General features: G+C 44.8%; 1 protein-coding gene across 1 annotated transcript in view; it reads right to left on the bottom strand.

Moving 5' to 3' along the window:
* The window catches only part of LOC311315397 (potassium voltage-gated channel subfamily B member 1-like), a gene marked incomplete at both ends in the record, with an annotated part of 111,728 nt that extends 97,606 nt beyond the window's left edge, over positions 1–14,122 (bottom strand). Inside the window, one exon of the mRNA XM_084446066.1 lies at positions 13,580–14,122. Within this exon, the coding sequence (XP_084302192.1) occupies positions 13,580–14,122 (543 nt within the window). The remainder of the gene's footprint in view (positions 1–13,579) is intronic.
* Between the last annotated feature and the right edge of the window lie 264 nt (positions 14,123–14,386).

The raw sequence follows: 14,386 nt of genomic DNA on the forward strand, positions 1-14,386 counted from the left end.
ATCAAGCAGACAACGTTTCGGCCTAGCGGCCTTTGTCAAAGTCTTTGACTTTGACTCTAAATTTCTTTTTCCAGAATAACATGTATGTCACCTTGTTATGGGGCCCAGGGAACAGGGCTGTTCTTGAGATGATCTTCAGAAGGACCAGATCTCTTTAAAAAAAAAAGGACATATGCTACAACAGGCCAATCTCTTGTTAGGCCCATATTTCTTCATATTTTAACCTTGGCACAGGTGCCCCAACTTTCTAAAGTAGTCTGTATCTCTCTTTCCCCACAACTGATCATGACCACAGGTTAACATGGCTGGAAATGACGACAATATCAGTTAAGAATGGATACGTATTTAAAATGTCTTCAAATGCTTTGTCTTTGCTTGATGGGCCTTGGCTGACACAATAGAATCCCAAAGTATTTTCAGGGACTTTAAATGGTCTCTGAAACAGGTCAGCCATGCAGCTCTAACTGGACAAAGGGCAACTTATCCAGTCTTAAGTCAAGGTTTGGCTCCATTATGAAGGTGCTTCGTTAAGTGTACCGAGGCCATTAAAAATGCATCAGCCATCTCACTGCCACAGGTAGATGACAAGTAGGTCAAACGTCACATAGTACAGTAGGTCTCGGGTGAGAAAGCCATGCAGGTAATACATATCAACAAGAGTGAACACTACCACAGCCAGGATGAAGATCCCTGGAGAGACGGGAACTCAAGGGTTGATTAAATAGAACTGAGTTGTTATAAACCTACAGCTGTTTAGTTGTTACCTCCCCCTATTTGCTTGTCCTAATGGTCCAGTACTGTTCATACTGTACATACTGTACTACTGTATGAGCTGTCACGGTCCAAGTCTTGACCCCAACGAGTCTCGGGGTTGAAGATGTGTGATACTGAATGAACTGAATGTGTTAGGTGTAACCAAGTTGAATTAGTTAATCACTCCTCAGTATGAATACCGCCCCCCCCCCCGCCCCCCCCACGCCATTGATTGGCTGGCTTTTCGGCGGTGTCGCCGGCTATAGCGGTGTTTATGTATGGCTGTCATGTGTCATGTGGCGAGTCAGAGGACCCGAGATCGGCGATGGAAGTGATACTGAAGAGCATCGCCACGACTACGGTGACACTGCGTCAGGGTGGCTTAGCCCTTAACACGCTTTAGCCTCAGGTTCCAAAGACAAGTTTCCAGAAACTTCTGTTTCTCTCAACTAACACTCGGCACGTGTGCGCGAGTGTGTGTGTGTGTGTTCCTCTCTGGCTGAGTGATGATTCCAGCTCGGGCTGTCAGTTCTGCTCTTAATAATATATGAGGGAGCGTGGAGCAGAGGAGCCTCGTCCTCGTCTCCTCACGCTTGACCTCGCCCCTTCTGGAATGTCAGCAGATGAGCTCCACCCACACACACACACACACACACACACACACACACACACACACACACACACACAGGTGGGCTATGCTGACTCTGAGAGCTAAGTGTTGAGTGAGTTTTATTAGTTTTGAGTGTGTGTGTGTGTGTGTTCATTAAGGGTATGGCGTAGCACCAGAGAGCTTTACAACACATAGATCACATCACCATGGTAACCTGTGGGGACCTGGAAGAGGCCCCGGTGCCTCTGGAAACCAAGTGGGTCAAACGGCTCTTGGCACACACACACACACACACACACACACACACACACACACACACACATCACACACCACACACACACACACACACACACACACACACACACCACACACACCACACACGCATGCACGCACACACACACACACACACACACACACACACACAGCACAACATCTCCCCCGCTCTGCCAGTTCTTCTATGGTCAAATGGGATTAAGGTCTTAATCGGATGTCATTACTTATACCTGCCCAGACCACACAGCATTTAGCCAAGATTTTAGCCGTTTTAACTGGCTTGTGGATGCAATTAAAGGTTCTAAAATATATGACACACTGAAGTCCATTACTAGAATAGGATTTGCCAAGTCTGTGGCAGTTGTAGGCTAATTCTAACACTTGCAACCATATTACTGTAAGATGGCTGCCCAATGCATGAAAGGAAATTCCTGGCCATATATATTATACCAAGAGGTTGAATATGGCTTCAGGATTGCATTTAGAGGTGCAGTGATGTTTATAAGACAAGATTTAAAGTAAAATGTTTATAACAAGATTTAAGGTAAAATGTTTATAACAAGATTTAAAGTAAAATATCCTATTCCCACTGTCCTACAGCATGCATTATGCTAATGTACACAGGACAAGCATTCACATGACCAATCCATACATGAACAGTTACATAAACTAAAGAAAATACATAAATTAAATTAAATACACAAACAATGTGCTGGGGTGGAGCAACTGGGGAGTGCTGGTGAAGTAATACTAGTGACATACTTAGCCAATCATATAGTACTAGTGACATACTTAGCCAATCATATAGTACTAGTGACATACTTAGCCAATCATATAGTACTAGTGACATACTTAGCCAATCATATAGTACTAGTGACATACTTAGCCAATCATATCGTTGGCCTTGGAGGACTAAGGATTGTGGGACTAGGCCAGGAGCCAAAACAGCTAACAGAGCAGCTCCATCAACGGAGGAAGTCATTAATTTTGTCCTTGGGAGTCATACAGTCCCAGTAGTGAAGACACAGCGGCCCAGAGGAACACAACCTCCATCTAAACACATCAAGAGCACATTTCTTCAAGACCCCATTCTGCCAAATTCTGACACAAGGTACAGGTTTCACAGGGAACTAAGCCAGAGAAAAACTTCTAGAATTTCAAAGGTGTGTAAGTAAAAAAGGTGTGTGTGCCAAGGATGTCTTGTTTGACAAACGTGCTGCCGATGGTCTTGATCTTCCCTGCTAGTTTAGTATCTGAGATGACGAGGCAGACTTTGAAGACTGGGTAGAAATCACTCGGGCTTCGTGAATATGACGCGTATGGAACTGGCAGCTAACGCATGTAAGCCTTTTTTTCTCAGCTGCTCCTTGACGATTTGAGATCTTCCTCATCGATTAGAGGCTCCTCTTAAGGGGACTGATCTCCTCCCTGTAGACTTACCTCCACGCATGTGCTCACTGATGCACATTGATCAGGCGCATAATAAAGACGTGTCATGGATCAATAATGCAAATGTTTACCTGAGTGTGCTAGCCTAGTTAAAAAGAACTTAGTTGGGACTTGTGCTTGTCTATCCCCCAGTGATGAAGAGCATCAGACACAAACTAAAAATAAACACTATTTTCTTTTCTTTCTTTTTTTTAAAGGTTTTACAGAGCAGTAGAAAGCAGAACCAATCTAGTCTGGTTAACTCTTTGAACAATACCTCCGGGAATAGGCTGTTCTGTCTGTAGAAAGAGCACTGCTTCTTGCCCGAATGTTTTTGGTGGTGTGTCTGTCTGTCCATCCGTCCGTGTATCTGTCCATCTGTACGTCTGTTAGCAGGATTATGCGTAAACTACTGCACCAATTTTCATGAAACTCTGTGGAAGGGTGTAGCGTGGACCAACCTAGAACCCATTACATTTTGGAGCAGATCCAAATCATGGGGCGGGTCCATGAGCTGCCCAAACACGGCCGGCCATTCACCTCCATTCATTTTTTAGATCAATTAGAACCTATTCAATTTTGATGGGCACAGAGCCAGGAAATGCACTCAGGGGCGGAGTCTGCACTCTCTGATCTCTATTTCTTATTGACAATAGAATGCCTTAGCATGATGTCATCATGAGAACAGCTGGGCTATATAAATACTCCCATGCAGTAATGTGAGCTGGATGTGACAGCTGACATGCATATACATTGTTCTATTGTTGCCTTCAAAGAAGACTCCCTCAAGATACTTCACAAAATGTAGGTTTCTCTCACAACACCCCTTTTTGCCTGAGAGAATTGTATCTACACGTATGTATATAAGTGGGCAGAATTGTATCTATGTATATAAGTGGGCAGAATTGTATCTGTGTATATAAGTGGGCAGAATTGTATCTATGTAAATAAGTGGGCAGAATTGTATCTGTGTATATAAGTGGGCAGAATTGTATCTGTGTATATAAGTGGGCAGAATTGTATCTATGTATATAAGTGGAATTGTATATGTGTATATAAGTGGGCAGAATTGTATATATGTATATAAGTGGAATTGTATCTGTGTATATAAGTGGGCAGAATTATATCTGTGTATATACTGTAAGTGGGCAGAATTGTATCTATGTATATAAGTGGAATTGTATCTGTGTATATAAGTGGAATTGTATCTGTGTATATAAGTGGGCAGAATTGTATATATGTATATAAGTGGAATTGTATCTGTGTATATAAGTGGAATTGTATCTGTGTATATAAGTGGGCAGAATTGTATCTATGTATATAAGTGGGCAGAATTGTATCTGTGTATATAAGTGGAATTGTATCTGTGTATATAAGTGGGCAGAATTGTATCTGTGTATATAAGTGGGCAGAATTGTATCTATGTATATAAGTGGAATTGTATCGGTGTATATAAGTGGGCAGAATTGTATCTGTGTATATAAGTGGAATTGTATCTGTGTATATCAGTGGGTAGAATTGTATCTGTGTATATAAGTGGGCAGAATTGTATCTGTGTATATAAGTGGGCAGAATTGTATCTGTGTATATCAGTGGGCAGAATTGTATCTGTGTATATCAGTGGGCAGAATTGTATCTGTGTATATCAGTGGGCAGAATTGTATCTGTGTATATAAGTGGGCAGAATTGTATCTGTGTATATAAGTGGGCAGAATTGTATCTGTGTATATCAATGGACAGAATTGTATCTGTGTATATCAGTGGGCAGAATTGTATCTGTGTATATAAGTGGGCAGAATTGTATCTGTGTATATCAGTGGGCAGTACAGCATAACGCTATGCTGCTGCTCCATTCCAGCACACTCGGTGGAGCGCCGCTCTGACATCATTGGCTGCATTTCCCCAGTAAAGTTCTCCTCCAGCAAACGTGTCCAGACTAGCTCTGCAGCAGTTGCTTTACAAACCTAGTTTATACAAATATTATAGTACATATTATAGTACAATTAAGATTTCACAATCCATTTATCAGCCATGTATATAGTTCACATACGAGGAATTTGACTAGGGTTAAGGCATACGCTGTTGTAGACGACATAGGACAGAGTTCAGGTCAGGACAGGACAGTGCAAAGACAAAAATCAGTGCAAATACAATATACAGTGCAAACAAAATACAGTGCAATATGGGTTAATGACGTCTGATGGCCGTGAGAAAGAAGCTGTTTTTGTGGCGAGTGGACCAGGTCCCGGAGGACCGCAGTCTCCTGTCAGAGGGGAGCAGTTCAAAGAGGCCGTGACCGGGGCACATTTTAGGGTCCTGGAGGCGTGCAGGTCTGTAGGGAAGGCAGTCTACAGCTGATCACCCTCTCAGCGGAGCAGATGATGCGCTCCAGTCTGCCCTGGTCTTTGTATGTTGTGGCAGAGTACCAGATGATGATGGAGGAGGTGTGGATAGACTCGATGATGGAGGTGTAGAAGAGTACCTTTGCCTTTGACATGATTAATTTCTTCAGCTGCCTCAGGAAGTACATCCTCTGCACTGCTTTTTAGGTGAGGGAGCTGATGTTCAGCTCCCATTTGAGGTCCTGGGAGATGGTGGTGCCCAGTAAGCGCAAGGAGTCAACAGTGGCCACTGGGCTGTCATTCAGTGTGATTGGGAGGGAGGGGTCTTGTTTCATTCTAATAATAACCATTTCTTTTTAATAACCAACAGTCTATTCACTCGTACCCATCCATAGTGAGATATGGTCAACAGATCAGGTCACATAGAATAAGGTCAAATGGAAGTGCTGGCTGTAAATAGACTGTACATCCACACAGTGAAGGACTGGTGTCCTGGCCTAGGTGCTGTACCATATGTGGATATGCATCATGCTGAACAAGTATGTGAATTAAAACTCTGCTCTGCCAGCAGTGGGAAAAGACAGTGAATACTTGATAGAAGCATTGAGTCAAAACAAACCAAAACACTGGTGGAGTCTTCCACCATTCCGACAGTCTTCCACCATTCAGATAGTCTTCCACCATTCAGATAGTCTTCCACCATTCAGACAGTCTTCCACCATTCAGATAGTCTTCCACCATTCAGATAGTCTTCCACCATTCAGACAGTCTTCCACCATTCAGATAGTCTTCCACCATTCAGACAGTCTTCCACCATTCAGATAGTCTTCCACCATTCAGATAGTCTTCCACCATTCAGACAGTCTTCCACCATTCAGATAGTCTTCCACCATTCAGATAGTCTTCCACCATTCAGATAGTCTTCCACCATTCAGACACTCTTCCACCATTCAGATAGTCTTCCACCATTCCGACACTCTTCCACCATTCAGATAGTCTTCCACCATTCAGACAGTCTTTTATCATCCAGACAGTCTTCCACCATTCAGACAGTCTTCCACCATTCAGACAGTCTTCCACCATTCAGACAGTCTTCCACCATACCAAACATCCACAGTCTTCCACCATCCAGACAGTCTTCCACCATTCAGACAGTCTTCCACCATCCAGACAGTCTTCCGCCATCCAGACAGTCTTCCACCATCCAGACAGTCTTCCACCATCCAGACAGTCTTCCACCATCCAGACAATCTTTCATCATCCAGACAGTCTTCCATCATACTGCACAACCAGACTAGTGGGAGATGTGGCAGTGGATCTCCGTCTGGGTTTGACTTGAATTAATTTGTGTGAATAACAATATTGTGTACTGTATTTTTTTGGTTAAATTCTAATATGTGATATTTTGTATCTGAAGTTTCCTCTGTAATAATACGTCCTTTTGTGTGGGAATAATTAGAGTGAGAGAATTAGATGAATGAGGTGGGGAGAAAATATGAAGTATGTGACAGAGAATGAGAGAGGGAAAAGAGGCAGGAGCAATGGAGATGAACAGAGGAGGGTGGAAGGGAGAAAGAAACAGAAATAAAACATGGTAGACAGAATGGTAGAGAGAGAGAGACAGAGAGAGAGACACACAGAGAAAGAGGGAGAGAGAGGGAGAGGAAGAGAGAGCTAATTGTGTAATCATCTAGAAACAAGAACAGGCGCTGATTAAATAAAGCCCCCTGAAACACATCACTTGCTGTTCGAGAGAGATAGAGAGAATGATAGAGAGAAAGAGAGAGAGAGAGAGTGAGAGAGAGGGAGAGAGAAGGAGAGAGAGAGAGAGAGGGAGAAAGGGAGAGAGGGAGAGATAGAGAGAATGATAGAGAGAAAGAGAGAGAGAGAGAGAGGGAGAGTGAGAGGGAGAGAGAGAGAAAGAGGGAGAGAGAGAGAGAAAGGGAGAGGGAGAGAGAAAGGGAGAGAGAGAGGGAGAGGGAGAGAGTGACAGGGGAGGGTGGTGCAGCCCTCAGTTCTCTCTCTGTCAGTGTGCCCAGCCAGCGGTCCTCTGCCTGTCTGAGCACAGCGGGTGATATATGGCGATTGAATAAGCCAGGAAGCCAGGAAGCTGTGTGCTGCGGATTAATAACCATTCAAGGGGCACCACGCCAGAGATACCATCCTTCACGCCAGAGATACCATCCTTCACGCCAGAGATACCATCCTTCACACCACGCTCGACAGTGTTCTTCAACCATGTTCTTCTCAAACTGCTTCTTAAACACAACATTGGATCTCAAACTGAATCATCAATACACACACACACACACGCATGCACACGCAAGCACCCGCACACACACACACACACACACACACACAAACAAATGAATAAACACCCACACATGCACACAAACAAATACACACACACACGCACTCCTATTCAAACATTCTACCGATAGCCATGAGCTGTCTGCTGAGTGACTTAACACAATAGCTCAAAATAACACCAACACACAACGACACCACAGTGACTGCTGCCCCCTTGGTAGGGTAGGGAAGCTGCTGGAGGTTAGCCACACGCTTACGTCTCCAGCCCAGTGGTCTGATAGGACACGCACACACTAATGTGCCCCATCTCAGCACCTTTCCAGCTGATAGTGTGTGTGTGTGTGTGTCCTCCCCCGACCCAGCTTGCCATACTGTACATCTTAAAGCAATTGTCACTGATTCCCGCTTAAAACAGTGTGTCTGTCAGGCCAGACGGTGAAAATGGAATCTGCAGGGGGCAATAGAACAGCGGTGATGGCCTCAGGCTGACACGCGGCAGTATATACTGCACCTGTGAGAGGAAGGATTTAATACCTCACCTCCAACAACTCGCACTGAGACTGGTGAAGCCGATCTGAAGTGCAGTAAAATAATTTACTGTAGGTACTGCCCTAAACTGGTATAAGACCTATCTAGCAGGCAGAGAATGTTTTGTCTCTATAGGCAATTTTACTTCTGAGCAGATTACAATAAGTTGTGGCATTCCCCAAGGATCAATCCCTGGGCCGCTGTTATCCAATCTTCACATGCTCCTGCTTGGTCAAATCTTACAATAAATAAAAAACTGCTCAGCACAGCTACACAGGCGACACCCAAATTTACATAGCTCTCTCACCAAATGATCATGGTCCAATCGACTCGCTCTGTAAATGCAATATTAACGTCTGGATGTGCCAAAATTTTCTACAATTGAACAAGAAAAAACTGAGATAACTGTTTTCAGTTCTTAAAGTTAAAGACTGAAAGTCAGTGCTTACCTTGACTCCCTGTCCCTCAAGACTAAAACCCAGGTTAGAAATCTTGGCGTTATCTTGGATTGAGAATAACATTTCAATAGCCATATCAATTCAATAACAAATTCAGCTTACTATCACCTAAAAATAAAGCAAGAATCAGATACTTCATACCTTAACAGGAGAACTAGACAAGCTTATTCATAGCTTTATCTCCAGCAAATTGGATTTACGTATGTAACAGCTTATTTACAGGCCTATAAAAAAAGCCATTCGCCAACAGCAACTTATTCAAAATGCCGCGGCTATGGTGTTAACAAAAACAAAGACATTTGATCACATCACTCCAATTCACTGGCTCCCAATCAGTCAGAGAATTAGCTTATCAAAGCATGGTTGCTTGTGTACGTGGGCGGGGCCTCATATGTCTCAGATCTGCCACATGAGCCCCCATAGCTCTGAGGTCATCTGATGCTTAGTAATCATCCAAGAGGTCAAACCAAACATGGAGAGGCCTTCTGGTACATGCTACCCACAGCTGGAACAAACTCCCAGAATATAGTAGAAATGCCCAGACTAGCCACTTTTAAAAACTAAGCTAAAAACATTCATGCTCTACGCCATAGTATTTACATATTTTTGATGTTTAACGGTTTTTTATTATGTACTGACAAATTCCAGGATTTCTTCTTTTTAGTATTCTGTAAAGGACTTTGAATTGCACTTAGTTGTATGAATATGTGCTGTAGAAACGCTAGCAGCAGTCAGGCCTGTGTGCTGTTCAAAGAGGAAGAAGTTCCACCATGTAATTAGTGCAGCTCAGCTCCTGACAGGAAACGGGAGCATCGGTTTTCACAGCCTGAGGCTCACACTGGGGCCCAAACTACAGCGGTTTTGGATTGCACTGCTTGACTTTCAAGAGATGGAGAAGGTTTGAACTCATTCCGTGAGTGTGTGCGTGTGCGTGTGTGCGTGCGTGTGCTCCTCTCAATATACAGTAATGAAACATCAGCGTCTCCCTTTGATTAGATGAGTTTAGATGAGAGTAGACAGCCTGTACAGTCCATGACAATGTAGACATTTGGTCAGCCACAAAACAAGTTACATACAAAACACATGCTGTACAGATAGTCACGTCAGAATCACAACACAAACTGTATCACCATTAATAGTCTAGGATGATTCCCAGCCTATAGCATGGTGCAGTAGCAGTGGTAGATGTGCTGCTGGATCCTATGGAACGTATTGAGCTAGAGTCTCTCTCTGAGGGTAGTGAATTAATCTCTCTCTGAGGGCAGTGAGCTAGTCTCTCTCTCTGAGGGTAGTGAGCTATAGTCTCTCTCTCCGGGGGTAGTGAATTAATCTCTCTCTGAGGGTAGTGAGCTATAGTCTCTCTCTCCGGGGGTAGTGAATTAATCTCTCTCTGAGGGCAGTGAGCTAGTCTCTCTCTCTGAGGGTAGTGAGCTAGTCTCTCTATAGGGGTAGTGAGCTAGTCTTTCTCTCTGGGGGTAGTGAGCTCTCTCTCTCTGAGGGTAGTGAGCTAGTCTCTCTCTGACAGTAGTGAGCTAATCTCTCTCTGAGGGCAGTGAGCTAGTCTCTCTCTATAGGGGTAGTGAGCTAGTCTCTCTCTGAGGGTAGAGACAAGCTGAGACATGTTACAGCTCAGCACCAAATATAACATTCACAACCTACAACCCTGTGGGAGCTTATCTCTTCCCTTCACAGAGCTCGTACACTACCTCTGCTCCGCTAGACACCCAGATCACGGACTGAACAAGGGGGCTCCTCTTTAACGGATGAATGGATCGTCTCTTTAACGTTTGTTTGCCTTCCTATGGGTCTGCGTATTGTTTCTGATCAATAATGAATAAGGGGCCAGGATGGATGAGACATCTCTAGAAACGGGACACTTGTGTGGGTCTAGGAAAAAGAAAAAAGGTGCGCTGCCTGCTAGGAGCCTCCAGCCAGAACCTGTCATGAGCTGCCTTCCTTCCTGTAACATGGTGTCCTTCAGCGTGCGCCTGGCGCTGAGGAATGACCGGCCTCTGAGAGGTCCCGCTACAGAGGTGTATTTTTGGCAGGTTATTTCTCCCGAGGGGAGCCAGACGCTCGGTGACATCTGGAGTTATACTGTAGATGGAACCTTCGCCACAAAGTCAAACGTTATTAATGTGCAATTAAAAATGCATCGAGTCCGTGTTTGGGAAGAGTCTATTTCGACGATGTCACCCTTCAAATTAAGCACAAGGAAACAAGTGTGCATGCGTCTCTCAGGTGGCATTAAATCTCCCCATGAAACTTTTTATGTCTCTCTCTCCCCCCACTCACACAGGGAAAACATGCCACAACGGCCCTGTCTATCAAGAGAATGACTCCCTGCCCCGAGACACTGAATCACTAACACACTTTCAACCACATGGTAGCAAAGCACGGACAACACAATGCAAAGAGTAGGATCCATGGCTCCTTGGGTCATATGGAATACGCCCATGGTCAACCGTCTGTAGCTACTATAGGAACAGGAGGGGGCCGGGACGCCGGAAGTATTGTCCACTTCCGTTGCTGCTTGCCGTCAGTGACCATCTGTGGGAGGCAGCTCAAGTTTATTTTGAGCTCCACTTATCCACTCCTAACTCATAATTTAGTTGGCAGAGATGCCTAGAGCTAGCCTGGCATCGCCCTCCTATGACGCCAGCTCAAATTCAGTTCCACTCCGTGGATCAGTCTGGTCATCCAGCCGTTCAGGTGGAGTCTCAGCCAACCCGACGTTGGTCAGGCCAATCACAACCGTTTATCTAATGTGGGACTGTACCCACTTGATATGATTATACGATGACTAACCCACGTTTCGTTGCTCTGATTGGTCTATCCAATTTCGTCCAGAAGCATTTTGGTCTGACCGTTGATAACACCCTTTGGAAATGGAAGATAAATGCAGGATTTCCAGACTGTTCATTGGCCTTGGCTAGAGCACGCTTACCAGAAAATGTACAAATCCACATTTTTCCCAGATCCAAAGCTGTAATTGAACAGATGGCTGGTTGTAATCATAGGAGATTTGTTTGTGTGTGTGGGGGGGCGGGGTGGCGTTTGTGTGTGTAAGAGACTATTATTCATGGTACACACAGGGTTAGACACTCTTCAATAATTGATCAGATATGAGATTATCTATGAGTGCAGTCCCAGCAGAGGCAAAAGTGTTTACCGAGACAACCATCTTTCCTCACGAACCTCCATGCATAAAAAGCCAGGGGCTGCGTAATGACTCTCAATATTGAATACTTCTCACCCAATTTCACTGGCAAACGCAGAGGAAAACCAGAAGCCGATGAAGTTATCGTACTTCCATTCACATGCCATTGGGTAGTTATTCATAATTTAAATGGGATATTGACAGTCAAACACTGGTGAAGCCCCTTTGCATTAAAAAGCCGTTAACATGGACTGTGTTCAATGATCCAGCCTAGTGAGGTGGCCTCTCGCAGCACTGTGAGATACGAGACGATAAACGAGAAGAATGATGAAACACCCAAGTGGAAATGGGGTAGAATGGGAGAGAGAGAGAGAGAGAGAGAGAGGGAGAGAGAGAGAGAGAGAGAGAGTGAGAGAGAGAGAGAGAGAGAGGGAAAGAGAGAGAGAGGGGGGGAGAGGGAGGGAGAGAGAGAGAGAGAGAGAGAGAGAGGGAGAGAGAGAGAGAGAGATAATTGTGTGATCATATAGAAACAGGAACAGGCACTGATTAAATAAATCCTCCCAAAATGCATCACTTGCTGTTCAATCTTTAATTAGTCAAACAGACACAGTTATGAGCTGTGGTTTGGGTTCAGAACATCACCCAGTCGCTTCTAAAAAGACACGCTGGCCTCTTCTTAATCCCTCCACCTGGAACCACAACCCAGAAACATATCCTCAGGGACCAGGAGTAGCCTGGGGAATTAGGACTGCTTTGACACGCCATACACAATCTGACTAATATTATACACAAACTGACTACAGTCACTGGCCATCACATTCATGGGACTCTCATTTCTGGTGCTATAGTCTGTTTGGAGGACATGGGTCCACCTGAGTCCACAGCTGGGGACACTGGCAGATTAAAAATAGGCCCTACTGTCTGGCACAGAGGTTCAAAAAGATCAGGCTTCGGCAGTCAAATGTCAACCTGATGTCAAGCTGCGTTTTCTAACCTTCTGGTTCTGTATCCTTACCAGTAAGCTATTAATGTTAGGCTATGACACATCTAAAAACCATCACACATTTTGTCTACTAGTGCTACTATGTTAGGCTGAATGTTCTCTCCTAGAAAGCTACTCTGGAGAAGTGTGTGGGCTCTCCGTCCCTCTGAGAATGAAGACGTGTCATCTTAACATTGAAGAACAGTAACTAGTCAAATAAATTAAGAAACAGACTTTAAATATGGGCCATGAAGTGGGTTGTCGTGTCTTTATAGAATAATGTCAACTTTGTGGCTTTTGTAACTGACATGAGTGACTCAGGTTAATCAATAACCTGCAGTCTACGGTAACAGGTGCTCGTAGTCAAGGTTTACTTCTGGTTAATTCACTCATTAGGCAACCACATGGGAAGTGTGACCGAGTGAAATGTGAAGTAGCTGGTGAAACTCACTCCTCAAAGGAGCGCTGACAGAGGCTCCAGGGAAGCGCTGACAGTTTCTCAGATTTACGCAACTGTCAGCGCGTCCGCCGCCCAAGCGGGAGAGCTTGTTGAACGCGAGTTCGAATCCCGCCCTGGGCTCTTGACATGGGTCAAACTTTTGAACACAATGCAGACGAGAGTACGACGGTTGAAGAAACACCCCGTACAGGCAATAGTAGCCTATAGTAATAAAGACACCTTAAAGTTATGACAAGTTTTAGACAAACGGGTTCACACATTAAACGTGAACTTACCTTAGCAGCAAACGACGAGCCCGGTTTCTCCAGGAGATCCCAAAGCTTCCTGCGCTTCTCAGAGCAGCACGTGCCGTCAAACTCGTCGCCTGTCCGCTCCCGCAGCGTCTCGGCCTCGCGCTTCAGCTCCTCGTTCATCTGCTCTTTCTTCTGGTGGTACCTGGCCTGGCAGCACGACTCCAGGTAGATCTCATCTATCCCCCAGAAGTCCAGCTCCTGGCTGAAGGACAGGGCGCACATCTCCTCCATCATGTGTAGCTTCCCCGTGCGATAAAAGTTGAGAATGGACGTGAAGGCTCCGGGGTGCCTGTCGAAAAAGTATTCGTTGTCGTCCAGAGTGTAGTCGTCGCAAATCTCCATAATAGACTCGTGGGTATTGCATTCTCTCAGTTTTCCGAGCCTGGTTCTGGGTAGCCTGTCCAGCGTTCTCCACAGAACTTCGTGAAGAAGCCCCCCGACGTTGAGCCTCACCCGGCGGGTGTGTGCCTTGATCCGGATGATTTCCACCGGCTCCGGGGGGGTCGAGGTGGTCCCTTTATTCATCCTCTCCAAAGACGTCTGGTCACTTGAAAATGAAAAATGAAACTATTGGGGAAAACTGGTCACGAAGACACCGTCCCACATATGATTGCATTAAGGTTTAATCTCCATCTTTGTGTCTGCAAAAAAAAAAACAATAAATACAATTTGGTTAGAATATCATTCTGTAGATCATTATTCCCATGACCAGCCAGCCGTGATACAGTGCGTTCCTCGCGCAATAGCGGGTGGTTTATCCACTTATCAGGCACAAACAAATAATTTAAT

Source organism: Borostomias antarcticus, assembly GCF_949987555.1.
Source record: "Borostomias antarcticus genome assembly, chromosome: 11".
NCBI classification, from domain to species: Eukaryota; Metazoa; Chordata; class Actinopteri; order Stomiiformes; family Stomiidae; genus Borostomias; species Borostomias antarcticus.